The 17,381-nt window shown below is 48.7% G+C and overlaps 1 protein-coding gene across 4 annotated transcripts in view; it reads left to right on the plus strand.

Moving 5' to 3' along the window:
- DOK4 (docking protein 4) overlaps positions 1-14,311 on the plus strand; it is a 35,358-nt gene extending 21,047 nt beyond the window's left edge. The window contains exons 2-8 of one of the 4 annotated variants that reach the window (XM_053399241.1): positions 264-371; positions 2,548-2,662; positions 2,827-2,946; positions 3,835-4,024; positions 9,500-9,641; positions 10,971-11,094; positions 14,076-14,311. In XM_053399241.1, coding sequence (XP_053255216.1) covers positions 264-371; positions 2,548-2,662; positions 2,827-2,946; positions 3,835-4,024; positions 9,500-9,641; positions 10,971-11,094; positions 14,076-14,203 — 927 coding nt within the window. In that variant the 3' untranslated portion in view covers positions 14,204-14,311. Of the gene's footprint in view, positions 1-263; positions 372-2,547; positions 2,663-2,826; positions 2,947-3,834; positions 4,025-9,499; positions 9,642-10,970; positions 11,095-14,049 lie in introns of all 4 variants that reach the window. The other 3 variants (XM_053399243.1, XM_053399242.1, XM_053399244.1) reach the window with 3 other exon arrangements.
- Positions 14,312-17,381: the final 3,070 nt, after the last annotated feature.

Below are 17,381 nucleotides of genomic sequence, written 5' to 3' on the forward strand. Positions count from 1 at the left end.
AATCCTTTGGAGATAAAATGGAGGGGAGGCTGATGCCTCTCCCTCCCTATTTTATCCTCACCACAACCCTGTGAGGTAGGTTAGCTTAGGGCTGAGAGACTGTCATTGGCCCAAGGTCACCCAGTGAGCTTCCTGACCAAGTTGACAACACAGGGAGGGTTGGGCTGATTCACTTGTGTTCATGTAGGTGGGTGTTCTATCCTTTGGGTGAGCAGGCCCCCTTCCCCTGGTGTTTACTTTCCTTCCTTCCTTCTCCCTCCCAGATTTACCGGCGTTGTTGGCTCGTCTTCCGAAAATCTTCCAGCAAAGGCCCTCAGCGGCTGGAGAAATACCCGGATGAGAAGTCGGTGTGTTTGCGAGGATGTCCAAAGGTTAGCCCCAGTTCCTGATGTGATGGTGCTGTTGCTGCTCCGTGGGGGGACAGGGGCTGGATAGAGCCTTGTGGGGGGAGGTATAGCTAATACTGCAGAAGATAGAATCAGGGTGGCCTTAATGGATTGAAGAATTGGCCCAAACTAACACTATGAATTTCAATAGGGCAAATGTGAGGTTCTATGCTTGGGCAAAAATAATCAGATGCACAAATACAAGGTGTGGGACACCTGCTTGCCAGTAGTACATGGGAAAAGGAGCTAGGGGTCTTAGTAGAGCACAAGCTTAACATCAGTCAACAGTATGATGCAGCAGCAAAAAAAAATCTATTCTAGACTGCATCAAGTCTAGTAAGAGTACTGCTCTATTCTGCCTTGGTTAGACCCCACCTGAAGTTCTGTGTCCAGTTTTGGGCACCACAATTTAAGAAGGATATTGGCAAACTAGAACATGTGCAGAAGAAGGCGACCAGGAGGCTCAAAGGTCTGGAAATCAAGCCTTAGGAGGAGCCGTTGAGGGAGCTGGGGATGTTTAGCCTGCAGAAGTGGAGACTGAGAGACGATAGGATGCCCATCACCAAACATCTAAAGGTCTGTCACATGGAAGATGGAGCAAGCTTGCTTTCTGCTGCTCCAGAGGGTAGAACCCAAACCAATGGATTCAAATGATAAGAAAATGAGGTTCTGACTATGCTTTAGGAATAACTTTTTGACGGTAAGAGCTGTTTGACAGTGGGATTGACTGCTTTGGAAGGTGGTGGACTCTCTTTCATTGGAAGTTTGTAAGCGAGGTTTAGGTGGCCACCTGACAGGGATTCTTGAGCTGTGCTTTCTGCATTGCAGGGAGTTGGACTGGATGACCTTTGGGCTCCCTTCCAACTCTACAGTTCTATGATTCTTGGTCAGCATCTTGTACTTTCCCTTCTCGTACTTTCCTCCCCTTTGGGGAGACTGGGGGGTGGGCAACCTCCTACGCAGAGCCAGCTTGCAGTTTGCCTGCTCTAGTGATGAAGATTGGCCACTGTTTCCTAGTTCGGCGACATTCTCATTATCCTTAAATGCTTCCCCAGGGCACTCTTGTGGTCTGTGTGACATTGCATGCTGGAAAAAACCGTCCCTGCCCAAGGGAGTCATTGTGGCAAAAATAAACCTGTTTATGTTCTAGAAGCAGAACATAGTCCTCCTGCTTGAGTTCTCTCGCTGGCCATCCTTTCTACTCTTTCACCCAACCTCCTGGGCCTTCCTCTCCTCACCACCTTAGTCACCCAGTGCAAGACCCAGTTCTACCACTCATATGCCCTGCTGCCCATCTCAATGCTCTCAGGCTCCTGGAAAATGGAGGGGAACAGCCAGGGCACCTGCCCAGCCCTCTGGACCAATGAATGCCCCTCCCCTCAACAACGACATCCTTCTCTCTTTATGCAGGGTACCCTAGGAGGTCGAGGCTGCTTGAGACACTTCTGAGTTGGCATATCCCACCTCTTTAAGGGGGATTGCTGTCTCAGAGTCCTCTGTCCAGAGAGTCTCTTTCCCAACCACCAGCATAAATGAGTAACTTCTGGAATTGCTGGTGAACGAAGCCACCCTCCCCATTGGCTTCTCCCTACAAAACAGCTATTGCTCTCCCATCTAGGCTGCTGCACAACTCCCTGTACAGGAGTTGGGAAGTATTCTTTTGAACATTGGGGTGGGCAACATTTTTCAGGCCGGAGACAAGCTTTTGGGGTCCCCAGGTCAGTGGTGAGGCCAGAGATAAAAAAAATAGGATGGAGTAAGCAAAACTTGCAGTTTGGAAAGTGCTGGGGAGATGCATTGAAAAGTGCACCACGCATTCCAGCATTGTGTAAGTCAGAGGTCTATATGTGCTTGCACACACACACACACACACCCTCCAGCTAGCTAAGGAAGAGGCATTATCACAGTTCAAGAACAAATTCCCAGCCAGGCAAAATCACTCTAGGAGGGTGTGAAGGAGGAGCAGGGGGCTAGGGAGACTCCTGAAGGCTTTATAAAGAGTCCTGGATGGTCGCATTGAGACCAAGTTTCCCCCCTCCTGCTCAGCATCGAGCTGCCCCGGTGTTCTTGGGTAGAGAGCCAGGGATCCCTTTCCTCTTCTCTGCAGACGAAGGTGGGCTGTAGGGAGGTGCTCCCCTTAAGGCGTGTGGCTCTCCTGCAGGTCACTGAGATCAGCAACGTGAAATGCATCACGAGGCTACCAAAGGAGACTAAGCGGCAGGCCGTGGCCATCATCTTCACCGACGACTCGGCTCGGACGTTCACTTGTGAATCTGGTAGGAGCCCCGCTGTGGGATTTATGGGGGTGTTTGTGAGCTGCAGCGTGCAGGCGCATTCTACGAGGCTGCAGTCCACTGGCAAGTGTATGTGTGTTGTGTTGAACTAAATGGTAATGGGGCTGAATGCTGGACACTAACTGAGGGTGCTTCCCATCTTGCAGAGCTGGAGGCTGAGGAGTGGTACAAAACTCTGTCCATCGAGTGCCTGGGGGCACGGCTCAACGACATCAGCCTGGGAGAGCCAGATCTGCTGGCACCTGGAGTGCAGTGTGAGCAGACAGGTAAGGGGGCAGGCTGTCCTGAATTTGCTATGGTGGTGGGGTGGCCGGGGAATGAGGGTGGGGGAAGGACTGACTGGAGAAACAAATGGCCTGTTATTATTTATTGATCTTATTAGCCCTTCTTTCTTTCTCTCTCTTTTTTTTTTTACCAAAAGTAACTTGAAGCAATAAAGACATAACCCATACTTTGAAACCAGCCTAAAATGAAACAGAGGCAGATCTAAAACTCACTCACATTTTTTTAAAGGCAGGACTGAAAAATCTCACCTGCCGTAGGAGGCCCCAGATAGCCGAAAGTCGGGGGGGGGAATGTATTTATCTGGTGCCTAAAGAGATGCAATGGTGCCACCAGGTGAGCCCCTCTAGGGAGAGCATTCCACAAGCAGAGAGCCAGGTGTGGCAGTGCAGAGGGCAGCTCCTTGAGATGGACATTGCAGGCACTGCTGCCCAGGGCAAGAGCAGCGATACCTGGAGGAAGCCCTGGACACTGAGCCAGGGCATGGGGATGCAGCAAACAGCAGCTCTGTCGAAGTGTGGGACAGAGGCGGTGTTGGGGTTTAAGCTGCAGATTGCGCCAAGGAATACAGGGCGAGGCTACAATTAGGCTTAAAAGGTAAAGGGACCCTTGACCGTTTGGTCCAGTCATGGATGACTCGGGGGTTGTGGCGCTCATCTCGCTTTATTGGCCGAGGGAGCCGGCATACAGCTTCCAGGTCATGTGGCCAGCATGACTAAGCCGCTTCTGGCGAGCCAGAGCAGCGCACGGAAACACCGTTTACCTTCCCGCCGGAGCGGTACCTATTTATCTATTTGCACTTGGACGTGCTTTTGAACTGCTAGATTGGCAGGAGCAAGCCTGGCTCAGCAGCGCCCCTTTCTCCCCCGCAGATCGCTTCAACGTCTTCCTCCTTCCCTGCCCCAACCTGGACATCTACGGCGAGTGCAAATTGCAGATCACACACGAGAACATTTACCTCTGGGACATGCACAACCCCCGTGTCAAGCTCGTCTCCTGGCCCCTGTGCTCGCTGCGACGCTACGGACGAGATGCCACGCGGTTCACCTTTGAGGCTGGCCGGTATGCATGCAGGGACGTGTGACCCAGAGGGCTTGCAGCGCTGTGCTGGTTGTGGGAGTGTGTGTGTTCTGAAATTTGGGAATAATTTAAAGTATCAGTCCAGCTCTGCACAGTGGCCATAACCACTGAGAATTGGCGCATCACATTAGATGACCTTCGGCCATCCACAGTATTTCAGCTTAACCTACCTGTAAGGAAAGATCTCGAGATTTTTGTGAAAGAGGCGGGGTTTCTTATTCATTTGTTTCTTTTGAAGGTTTGTACCCCATGCTTTAGCAAAAAGAGGCTCCCAGATTGCTTGCAGATCAACAAAATGCAAGGCTTTTGCAATCTGAAAGGATACGAAAGGAAAGAGGGCTGGGGAGGGAGAAGGGGAAAAGAAAACCCAGGCATCACCCCTTACAATGTTCTTATATTGACCTGCTGAGACTGAAACCGGTCAGAAATGGATATAAAGTGGTAGCAGTCATAAAAATGAGGCAGATAGTGGATTGTTACAACATGTAGTTCTCTGGAGCTGCTAAGGGCATGCTTATTTCAGTTAGTGTTGTTGCTGGGCTTTGCAACTGGGTGGGAGTGATGAGACAGATGAGAGATGCAGTCCAAAACATCTGGATTGGGCAAGGCTGCTTTGGGGCCTAAGAAAAACCCAAAGAGCAGTCCTCTCTCCCTTCAACTTGCCTCAGCCCACTAGGTCACAGCTGCTGGAAAGGGAAGGGCCACAGGGAAGGCTGGAGGGCACTGAGGGGCTGGTTGGGCAGCATTCGGAGTGGGTCAGGTCTTCCCATGATTTCAGCTTTCCCCAAGGATTTTCTGAGAGGGAAATCCCCAAAACACTGAATCTATTCCAAAGCCATTTTCCAAGCTGATGTTTTCCACATGGATATTTTACAGGCACATAATCAAGATCTCCATAAAGCCTCGGGAGAGGCTGGCAGGACTTACTGTACTAAAAGGAAAGCAGGAAAAAAGTGAAAAAGTCAAGTCTGTGTGGATTCCCCCCCCACCCCACCCAAGTGCATAGTGGAGGCTGGTCCATTTGGATGAATGGGGCATTGCCTCAGCAACCTCCATCTCCCTTCAGCCAGCCCCCACCTGCCTGCCTCCTAAACTACACAGAGCTACAATTTCCAGAGTTCCTTGGGAAGAGGGGTTGATCATTAATCCATTCCAAGAACTGTAGCTCTGTGAGGGGAATAGAGGTCCCTTAAAGGATGGACAGATGGACGGCATGTGCACCAGCCCTGTGCCCCTGTGTGCGCTGGGCATACCCACTGCAACCATCCACCCTGGACTTCCCATGGTGAACAGGAAGGTTTGAAGAGAAGTTCTCTGTGGTCTTGGATGAACACACTGAAGTCTCACCACAACCTGGAAGCCCACCTTGAAAAGCCTTCTAAGCACCTACATCCAAACACACATAGCCCCTTCAGAACTTCCTGATGCTTCAGCTCATAGGTGCAGTGGGCACACTCCACTCCCCACGTTGTGCCTCCCACGTGCTTTCTGGATGCATGTAGAGAGGACTTGCTCTTCCACAGCCCCTTCATTCCCTTAGCCATGCCAATTGACTGGATGATGTGGCAGAAGATTCAGGTTTAAGTCCATCGCTAGTTGGGATGGGAAAGATCTGAAACACAAGAGAGGTGTTGCTAGTAAGTGCCAGCAATACTGATCGAGAAAGGGCCAGTGTGCAAAGCAGATTCCTGTGTCCCCGAGGCCCTGTATGGACTTTGCTTCCCAGAAGTGCTCTGTGCAGCCAGACAGGAATCCATATGGATGGATTTTCACATGCAGTGATTGTGGGTGGGTGGGGCAGGGCAGGAGGAACAGCCCTGCAGTCCCCACTACAGCCATGCAATGAAGCCCAGTAGTTTGCTCATCTCACTCCATGGCAGGATTTTAAACCCCAAAAAGCCTTTTCCCAGAAACACTCGGACTTTCCCCTACCTTGTGAACTTTGCAAATTGATTTAGACCATCCCAGTCTGCACCTCTTAGCGACTCCAGCTAATTACCATCTACAAAGGAAAGAAATTTGATCTTTCCCTTTTATCCCAGACCTTCACTGACTCATTATGCCTGGCTTTTATAGAGAGATTAGAGGAACTCTTCCAACAAGCCCCGTCCCACCCTGCTCTGAGGCTGTGGAACAGCCTGTTCTGACAATAAAGCTGTTTGTTTCTTTGGCAGGGTAGTGGGGGAGAAGGGGAATAACCCACCCACTATACTATAAGGATGAAAAACTCCCAAGCCAGGCAGAGGTCCCATTCACCTCTTTCTTTCCCAGTGTGGGAGGATCTCAGATCTTTGCCATAGAGGGATAATTCACAACCCATTCAAAAGATTTATCCAGGTGCAATACTATTGCATCAGAGTGCCTCCAGACTGTTGGGACTTTGCAGCAGAGGCATAGCGTGGGTGGGGGCTGCAGCCCTGGGCACAGTTTTGCGAGGGGGGTGCAAACAGGCTCCCCCACAGCAGGCTCCTTTATTGAAGCCTGGCTTGGAGTGAGAAGGAACTATGCCTTAGCTGCGGCACTTATTCCTGGCCGCAGCTCAGTGGGGAGGAGAGCAGGAGAATAGGTGGCAATGTTGCCATCCATCCTCCTCGGCTGTGACACACCTTGTGCCCAGGGCAGCACTGGCACATGCTCCACAACTGCTTTGCAGGAAGGAATCAAGCACATACCAGAACTTTAGGTTTGCATGTTTAAAATGGATTAAAGTGTTCCATCACCCTAGCACAACAAATCCACTAAAAAAGCGGGGGGGGGGGCGCTAAGAAAATAAATGCAGCCTGCTGGATCAGGCCATTGGCCCATCTAGTCCAGCATCCTGTTCCCACAGTGGCCAATCAGATGCCTGTGAGAAACCCACAAGCAGAATTTGTGCACAAGAGCCCTCTTCCCTCCTAAGTTTCCAGCAGCTGGTATCAGACATGCAGCCATTAACAGTGGAGGAAGTCCACCATTGTGGCTTGTAGCCACTGATAGCCTTTTCCTCCATGAATTTGTCCAATTCTCTTTTAAAGCCACCCAAATTGGTGGCCATTACTGCCTCCTGCAGGAGTGAGTTCCAGAGTTTAATACTGTGCTGCATGAAGACGTAGTTGATTTTATCTGCTGTGAATCTGGATGTCCACGAATTCTAGTGTTATGAGAGAGGAAGGAAAACCTTTCTCTACCCGCTTTCTCCATGCCATGCATAATTTTATAAACGTCTGTCTGGTCAAAAACAGTCTTTGCACTGTTTGGAAAGTGATGGGGAAGTGCATTGAATAGTGTGGGGAGAATGGATGACTACTGGAAAGGCATGTAAAAACCCCACAAGCAAATCTGAATGAATATTCATTTTCATATAACCTCGCCGCAAACAAATCAGAAGGAAAGCTCAAAAAAGGTTTGATATAATCTAATCTCTAAATAAGCTTTGTGCAAGCAAATCGGGATGAGTGCTCAATAAAGAGGTTGTCTGGAGAGGCCTTCAGACTCCCTGGGCACCTTTGGGCAAATGCTAGGCTGCAGTTCTTTGCACATACAGCTCAGTGGAACTGTTTGCCTCAGAGCAAGCCATACTCTGTGCCGATGTCAATGCTAATCATGCTTAGCCCAAGCCACACAATTTGCAAATCTGCTTCTAATCATATTTGCAAATGGTTGTTTGATGCTGATTATGGTTAGGGAAGATGCTGGGGCAGATGTAGTGCTAACTATAGTTAGCTCCAAAACAGAAGAGGAGCAATGCTTTCACGAGAGGGGGCGGGGCAGGGGTGAGCCTTCAAGATGCTCCCAGTCTCCCAGCCTTGGTGGAAACAGCACCAGGCTCGAAAAGAGGATGGACTCTTCTATCACCAGTCTCTATAAACAATCCCAAATCAACTTCATAAAATAATTTCAGCTGTCCTTGGTTCTTCAAATAGCCTGTGGTCCATTTTGCATGAAACACTCAGCCAAGCCACGGTTTAGTATGGATGGGCAAAGGTGTGGACTTCTACAAAGGAGATTGCAGCCAGATTGTTGGTTCCTCCCTGGCTATTTTTGCTGCTGCTGCATTGCACCAAACCATTGTTGGGTTAGCCTGTCTGAGTTCAAGCTTGTGTTGTCTGAACACACACTTGTGGTTTAGCTCTCTCTGGCCAAACTATGAGCTGTAACCAAAGTTTGCCATGTGGTTTACAGCTCGTTTGTTGGGGAGAACTGGACCTGAGCCCAGATTCAGACAATATGCTAAGCAAAACCATGGTTTAGCTTAGTTTAACTTGGCAGCAGAATGACCAAGGAGGAGCTGAGTAGGTGCAATTTCCTATCTGAGAGCCTGCCCGTTTGTGCAATCTATCGTCTGGCTTCTAAGTCCGAGTTCTAAGAAGTAACAACAAATGAATTGTTTTAGTTACAGTTTCAGAAAGCACTGAGCAGTGTTTGCTATGGGATTGTGTTTGGATTACAGTGGATATAGGGTGGCCTTGTGTCCTAGTTTAGAGGACAGTCCTCTGTTTGGAGGCATCCTCTACTTGCATGACTACCTGGTCCAAGTCCAGTTTTATGATGAGAGAACCAGAGAGGCCAGTAAGCCCCCTGGTCTGCAGATTAAGCAGATCACCAGGTCACTGTCTTCCACAGTAGGGTGAGATGAAATGTATTTCTGCTTAATTCTACCTTTGCATGTAAAAGTTAGTATGTGCCATTCCTGTGGCCTCTTTTCTGGGGGTGCATTAGTGGGCAACTTCATTGCAGCCTGTGTGTGTTACACAGGGTCACACCTCCATGCTCCACACACTTGTCATATGGGTAAGGAATGGATTGTAGCGCTGTCAGAGTTGATGAGCTGGTGGAAGCAGGCAGGCGTGGATCAGTTGCTTGGGCTCAGAAGGCACTTTGTAGGAAGGACCTTTTGGTTGCAGGCACCAGACGTCAGCAGAGCACAGGAGAGCTCTGGCAAGCTACCACAGTCTCACAAGCCCTTGAAGCGCATCCCTTGGCTCCTTCCATACTTGAAATCTTTCCATTCCGCCTGGTCATTACAAGAACTCTGTAACTAAGAAATAGCTCCTAAGTGTTTTCCTCCTCCCTCCCAATCCCTCTTCCTTTTGTGTCATGTCTTTTTGATTGCAAGCCTGAAGACAGAGCCTCTCTTAGCACTGGCATTTGTAAGCAGCTCCGCAATCCTTTTCCATCTGAAGAGTGGGATTAAAAAACTGTAAGCAAACACAAAAACAAAACAAAAAGCAAAATGTATTTGTGAAGCTCTTGTACTGGATTTTCAAGTGGGGCAGAGAGAAAGGGATGTAAGCATACATGTTTGTGAAGTCCATGCAGGAGTGAAGTGTAAACGGTGCAAGGGTGAGTTTGGGAGACGGGAAAACTACAGTATGAACAGCACCAATGGGGTGGAAGCAGCCGGTATGAGGTTTTTGCACCCCTTCACTGGGGTTCCGCTTTTGACCTCTTGCTCTCTGTCGCCGCCCTTTTGCTTAGCAGGATGTGTGATGCCGGCGAAGGCCTGTATACCTTTCAGACCCAGGAGGGTGAGCAGATCTACCAGAGGGTCCACAGCGCCACCTTAGCCATTGCTGAACAGCACAAGCGCGTCCTTCTGGAGATGGAGAAGAATGTGAGGGTGAGCTCATGGCTGGAGGGGAGGTGGATGTGGGATGTCGGGGGCTTTCATCGCCTCTAGCCATCTCTTGGCACTGGGGATATGGAAGCGGGTGTCTCCAAAACAGCTGGTGCTTTGCAAGAACAGACCTGTACACATTCAGCATGCTGCAGCACAGAGGCAAGTGTGAAAGGGAGGTTGGTTGGTTGGATTATTTTATTTTGGAGCATTTGTGCTTGCCCCTCGGCCACAAAGGCTCCCAGAGCAGTTTCTGTACAATCCCTACCCGTGTGCTTAACAAGCTAAAAGAATGAAGGAAAAGGAAGAGGAAGAGGAAAATCCAAATCAAAACTCAGGCACCAATTTCTAAACAGTTCCAGGAATTGGATGAAAGCTGATGGAACAAGCTGCCTTCTTCCCACCTCTCCCCACTGAGGCAGCTTGGTGGAATGGCTGCCCCCTGGTGACCGTTGAAGGGAGAGGAGACCTGGTGGGGCTAGCGGCTAGCCTGTCACAGCAGAGCTGACAGAGTGAGCTCTGCATCCCAGCTCTCTGCTGCAGGAATGGTTGCCCCCAGGCGGCAGTTGAGGGGATGCCTGGAGAGATTCCTTGACTCTTGTGACACCTTTAAAACCTCAGCCCAAACACTTAAGTTCAGTTAGTCCACATTCACCCCATGCATTAAAGCAGTATCCTGCCTCTCTAAACAGCTGCCGTTTGTTGAGGGTGCTGAGAATGGTTAGGAGACCCTTATTCCCCTCTCAGAGCTACAATTCCCAGACAGTTCCTTTGAACAGGGATTGATTGTTAAGCTACTCTGAGAATTATAGCTCTGGGAGGGGATCAAGGGTGTCCTAGAAACTTTCTTCCCTTTTTACAAACTACAGCTCTCAGAATTCTTGTGGGGGAAACCATGGCAGTTTAAAGCTGTCCCGTAGTGCCTTAAATGTACGGTGACTTTGCCAACCTGGTGCCCTCCAGATGTACTGGACTACAAATCCCATGAGTTGGTCCGAATTGCAGTCCAAAACAACTGGAGGGGCCAGCTTGGCAAGACTGTGCCCCCACCCCTGGGGTCTTGTGAGGCTTTGACAGGGGCGGCACCTTTCCATTTTGCCTCAGGCAGCGAAACGGGATGGGCTGTCCCTGCATAAAACATATGCAAGATAATTGGGTTCTGGACCACCTTCCAGACTCCAGAAATTTGTGCCAGCTTCCACCCTCTGCCAGTGTTGGCCCTATTGTTATCTCAACTCTTCCCAGACTGCAGCATTCCTTACCTGGCAGTCTATCTCTCCCCTGTGCACAACTCTGATTCCTAAAATCTACACTCCCCCTCCTCTTTTCCAGCTGTTGAACAAGGGCACAGAGCATTACTCCTACCCCTGCACACCAACCACCATGTTGCCACGCAGCGCCTACTGGCACCACATCACCGGCTCACAGAACATTGCCGAATCCTCAAACTACAGTGGTGAGTTTCTGCTCTGCAAGGGGGGTGGAGCGGATCTGAGCTTCCCCCAGAATTCAATTGTCCTGTTGTCTCCCACCCACACCTCCAAAATCTGTAGGCACTTTGTGTTTCTGGCTTTGGGGTGGGAGTGCAGGGAGTCAGCCACTTCTCCTTATCTCTCCCCCATCCATCCCCAAAAGAAAATCTCCCAAAATCCAGCTCCTGCATTGGCTCCAACAAGCACCTCGTTGCATTACGTCTCTGTTCTAAAGATTTCCAGGGTGTGCTAACAGAGCTGCAGCTGGTGTTCAGGGTTTGTGATTCAAATTTGGTACAGTTGCTGCTGGGTGGGTGGGTGTGTAGAAGAAAATGGATTTGCAAGCCAAATCTAGCCTTTCAGCTGCCAACTGGCGATCCCTGGATTAAAGCTGCCCCTTTTTAAAAAGTTAAGATCTCGCTTTCTCGAGATCTTACAAAATCACTGGTGGTTGGAGTTTCACTTTTTTGAAAAGGGCTCTGCATGTGTCATGTTGAATCAAAGCCTGCTTCCCTTGCTTTCAAGGAACTTAACTTCTTTCCTCCAGGGCTCTTCATCATGCAAAACAGCACAATAATTTTGCTTCTGGTGGTGATCTGGAGTAGATCCTGAAATCTGTAACCCTGAGCTTAGACCTTTTTGTAAATAGGTTTTCACTGAAAGGCAGCTTTGCTTTAATCATCCTGCACCTTTTAAAACTTTAAAGGTATTAACTGGTGCCATTTTTAAAATTAGCTCTGATTAACATTTTTAATGTTTTTGTGTGTTTTTTTTGGTTATTTTATGTTAATCACTCTGGGCTCTGTTGTGGTGGAAGGGCAGGATATGAAGCTAAGAAAGCAGAGAGGTAAAATAAGGCTGCAATCTTGGTTGACCTGTGGCTTTCCAGATGTTCCCAGGATACAACACACATCATCCCTAACTATTGGCCATGGTGGCTTTGGGGGCTGATGGGAGTTCAGCGACCCCCAAAAAGACACAGGCTGGCTACCCCAGCCACACAGGTGTACCTGGGAATAAGTCCTGCCAGACTGTGAGTGGCTCACCTCAGTGGAGACATGTAGGATTGCACACTAAGCCATGTTTCTTAATTAAGTCATTTATAGTCTGCTTAGTATTGATAGATATGAAAGCAGCTCCAAGTATAAGTATGAAGCAGACACAATTTCAACAATTTAAGAAAAAAAGATAATTGAAGAGCATAGATAAACGATACAGCATAGTATCCATTCATTGAGTCATTTCATTTGTAGCTCACCTTCTCCGAGTTGCTCATGGTTGGCATACATGGTTCTCTGCCTCCTCATTTAATCTCCCAACAACAACCCTGTGAGGTAGGTCAGGCTGAGGGAAGACTGTGGCTGGCTCAAGGTCACCCAGTGACCTTCATGGTCAAATGAGATTTTTCTGGATTTAGGATGCCTCTACATATCAGAAAGCTGACAGGGCAACCCTCATTTAATGTCATGTTTTGATGCTGCTCTGCCGTCAATTACGTTAGATATTGTATTGGCATCTTAAAACACCATGGCCACAATCCAAAGAAAGTTAAGCACTTTTAAGCCCTATTGATTTGCACAGGGGGCCTTGAGCTCATCTCTAAATCTCTATCTCTCTCTTGAAATCAATGGGACTGGAAAAAAGTGCTTAAACTTTGGCAAGATTGTGCCCAGTGGATTTGTGTCTTTATTTGGGATGTTTCTGTGCCGTCCTTCAGCCAAAACGGTGCTCTATCTTGTGGGTCGATTCATCTATGACATAGTGCTTCTCTAGCCCACAATTCCCCAGACAGTTTTACAAGTGTACGCCATAATTCTTTTAGAATATCAGAATACACCAACAAAAAGGCATCAAAGATGGCCTGTGTTTAAACCAGTCTTTGCAAACCTGGCTGCCTCCAGCTGCTTTGGACTGCAACTCCCATCAGCCCCAGCTAGCATAGCTGAAACAGTCAGAGGGCACCAGGTTGACTAAGGCTGGTTAAAATGACAATATAATGAGTAATCATAAAAATTGAAAGTTATACAGTGCATGCAGAAGCATTCTGAATGCCTCAGATCCACTGAAATGAATGAACCTAAGTCACCTCTGCTAATTTGACTGGGTCTCCTCTGAATAGGACTAACATTATCTGCATCTCAGATACTTTTGCAATGAGCCTGTAAGATAAGCCAATATTCATGGCAGAGCTGAGATTCAAGCCAGGGGTTTCCGGGGTCACAGCTTACGCTATGTCAAATAGCCTGACCTGTCAGTCAAATTGAAACCCCTGTGTCAGAACATACATGGGTTTGTTGATCAGATTCACTTCCATCATCATTTGCTGTACAAATCTAGGGCACAACTTGCACTTGGAATGCTTTGTGCGGTTCTGGTAGCCTCATCTGAAAGAGGATGTTGCAGAGTTTTAGAAAATGAACAGAGAAGGGCAACTAACATTATGAAGGGAATGGAGCAACTCATCTATGAGGAAAGTTTACAATATTTGGGGCTTTCTTTTAGTAAAGGCAAAAGATGAGTAGCGAAGGGAGCATGATAGAAGTGTGTGAAAAAGTGGACAAAGGGAAACTGAATGTTGAAAGAACTTCTTCACATAGCTCATAGTTAACCTATGGAACTCACTCCCACAGGAGGCAGTGATGGCCACCAACTTAGATGGCTTTAAAGGAGCACTGGGCACATTCATGGAGGAGAAGGCTATTGATGGTACTAGTTGTGATAGCTATGCTCTGCCTCCAGTCAGAGGCAGCAATGCTTCTGCATCCCAGTTGCTGCAAGCCACAGGAGAGGAAAGTGCTCCTGTCTTTGAATCCTGCTTGCTGGCTTCACACAGATCAGCCGCTGTAAGGACAGGATGCTGGACTAGATGGGCTGTGGGCCTAATCCAGCAGGCTCTTCTTATGTCCTTCTTCTTAACGCCAATGCATTTCTCCAAACAGAGACGAGGTCTGCTCTCTGCCCACAGGTGACTCGTACTCGGGGCCCCAGGCCAGCTCAGAGACTGACCTCTTGAACCGTTTCATCTTGTTGAAGCCAAATGCTCCCAAAAGCGGGAAGAACGACAGCAAAGACTCCAGCTCGGCTTCACAGTGATGCAGCCCTGGGTGGAGGGAGAGACCCGGGCAGAGGGCCAGCTCAGCCCACAAGTGCTGTTGCTCAGCACCGAAGATTTTGTGGTCCAGTGCCTGCTCCCGCATTTCCGGAAAGGGTTTGGGGACAGCTTTTCAGCTACGGGGGGAGAGTCCGGCGTTTGCACAGAGGCTGCCCCATGGAGGATGTTCATAGCAGAGGATCTGAGCCCTGTCAGCCTGGAAGGAACTTCAGCCAAGCAGGCAAACTCCTACCAGGCCTGGGATGGAAGGAAGAGCCTGGATGTGAGGGGGAGGACTAGCTATATATTGTTAAAACTATTTTAAATATATAATATTGCTTGTGCATATTCTATATATCAAGAGATTCCCCCACCCCCACAGGAATGCACATTTCTTCGCCATCCTGGTGAGATTTTTAGACGGATGGCCAGGTCGTTTGCCCTTTCCCTCTCTTCCGCTGGGACCGTGGCTATGAGTCCAAAGGGGAGAACTTTCAGGCGGACGGAAAAAAGTCTTCCCGAATGGTAGCCAAAGCACCAGGCTGTGCAGCAGAGAAAAAAAGCCACATGGGTCTCCTTGCGGCAGGTGGGGCTTGTTGCTGCTGACCCAGGACTTTCTGCAGAACAGCCTGGCAAAACCTTCTCTCGCTGGACTTCGGGAGGCCAGAAAACAACCCTTCCGTGCCACAGCAGTCCTTTTGCTGGTGACAGAAGTGTTTGTCCCTGAAAAAATAATGATTTCATAGAATTGTGGAGTTTGAAGGGATCACCCCAAGGGTCATCTTTGATCTTTGGGAAGATTTGCAGATCTATAAGGAATAAGAGCTTAGTTTCCACTTCTTTGAAAGGCTGACCACACACAGTTGACCTTTGTGGCAACGTCTCATGAGAAGGAGCTGCCACTTTCCTTTCCAGGTTGTGACTTCTGCACAAGCGTCCTTCCGAGGGAGGCACAGGTGTGCTCTCTCTCTCTCTATCTCAGTGTGGGCTGCTTGCTTGAAGCAGGCAAGGCCCGGAAGGTCTGCACTGGGCAGGCAGTGATGGTGTTTCACTCAGTCTGTGCACATGTCGGCTGTTCCTTGTGGATATTTATTGACAGCTCATTGCCTGCAAGGGGTGGGCTCACCATCCTTTTCCAACGTGGGTGCTAGATTATAGAACTATACGCACAAGCCTCCCCCAGACAAGGGCAGTTCCCGATGGATGTTTGCGGGTGTTGGGGATGAAATAATCTGGGGCTGCCTTGTTTACCATTGGCTTGTCTTTGCTACATTCCACTAGGAAAGCTTCTCTCGCCCTTAGTTCCACCCCCAGTGATCTGCCCCAGTCTTCACCAACCTGGTGCCCTCCGGATGATTTGGACTACAACTTCCATCAGGCTGTGCTAACTGGGCCTGATGGAAGTTGTAGTGAAGGCTGGCCTGCCCACAAAGCAAAGTTAAGCTTTCTGGTAGGTTTTACATCCTAAAGGGCCCCACCTTCCACACAACCCACCCAGTGTTCTCTACAAAATGGAAATCAGTTCAAATCTTCACTTGACTGGCTGCAGACAATCAAATGGTCGTCAAGGCCTTTGCTTTCCCAAGGCTCCCCTCACCCACCCACTTGGGGGAAGCAGCTCCTTTCTCTGTCCTGGAAACAGCAGCAGTAGCACTGAAGGTGGGCAGCCATGGGGTTGCCAACTTTTCGACTAGCCCTTGCTGTTCTGCCCTGGATAGCAACTTGATCTGCAGGCCTTAGCTCGTGATGGTGCTTCCATCAAAGCTTTAAAGTGCTTCACTTGCTGACATCTCTAGAGCAGGCTGCTGACAGGAGCACACCAGGTCAGTTGGCAACCCAGTTTCCCGTCCTCCAATCCTGCCGTTCAAAAGGCCCAATGCCAACCTCTGGAACAGAGTTTATTCTTTACCTCCCCACCTCTTTTGTCCCTAGTATTTCCCAACTACCCCAATATCCCTCAAAAAAACCACCTACCCACCCTGGCCCAGTTAGAAATTTTAAGCGGAATTAGTGAAACACTTTCACAGAGTGGCTGGTTTTATTCCTATGCTGAAATTTTTTAAAGAAGCAATTGATTTTCTAGTTTTACTATTTATTGAATAACTTTGAGAAGGGCTATCTTCTTTTTATTGTAGTACAAACCTTGGTATTGTGTTGTTTTGTGTTGTTGTTGGGTTCCCCTCCCCCCCACCCGTCACCCTGTTTAAATAGCACTGGAGTTAACATCTTACAATCTTGTGCTCTGCGTGTGTAAATAACTGTATTTTTGGATCTTGTCTGTACCTGAAAGCGGGAGAGATCTCCCAGGACACCTGTGAATTGGACCAGCAAATGTCCAAGCAGCCTTGCTTCAACAGCACTCCCAATTCAAAGTAGGCCAAAGTACCAGTAGGGTGGGGAAGTTGGATGAGAGACCCACAAAACTTGGGATCACTGGAGATATTCGTCCGTAGTATCGATATGTCCTGGAAGCCTTCTAACCGAGAGCTCAGTTTTGTTGATAAAAGCTATTCCCAGTGACTGGCCCATTACATAGGAAACTGCCTTTTTACTGAGTCCATCTAGCTCAGTATTGACAACACTGGCTGGCAGCAGCACTCTAAGCTTTCAGGTGGGAGACATTCCAAGCCTATCAGGTACTTCTGGACTAAAACTCCTTGGTCAAGCTGGCTGAGGCTGATGGGAGACAGAGTAACAGTAGGAGGCTCCCAGTCTGTAGCTTTTTTCTAAGCAAAGTTCTCCTTGAGATTTGCTAGATTCCTAACCTCAGCACAGTTTGGGGTCCTTTCTCTGATGAGAATGCAATTTTCATTTGATTCCAGTGGTTTGGGTCCTCCTCTCTGGAGCAGCAGAAAACAAGCTTGTTCTGTCTTCCGTGGGACAGCCATTTAGATATTCTGAACCCCAATCCAGAGCCTCTCACTCACCTCCCTGCTTTTATCTGTCTCCTGCTCTCTTTTACGTCTGCTCACTTCTTCCAAACCTGCTTCCAAAATAGCATCCCTCTCTTCATGCTGAGAAAGTGCTTTGCAAAAAAAACATTGCCAGCATAGAGAATGTGTGCCATGTGTGCAGAGGAACTACTGAGTTCAGAAGTGGGGAACTTTTTTTCTCTTTTTTTACCCCAAGGGCCACATTCCGTTCTGGGCAACCATCCTGAGGGCCACATGCCAACACTGG

This window comes from Podarcis raffonei, chromosome 8 (assembly GCF_027172205.1).
Source record: "Podarcis raffonei isolate rPodRaf1 chromosome 8, rPodRaf1.pri, whole genome shotgun sequence".
NCBI classification, from domain to species: Eukaryota; Metazoa; Chordata; class Lepidosauria; order Squamata; family Lacertidae; genus Podarcis; species Podarcis raffonei.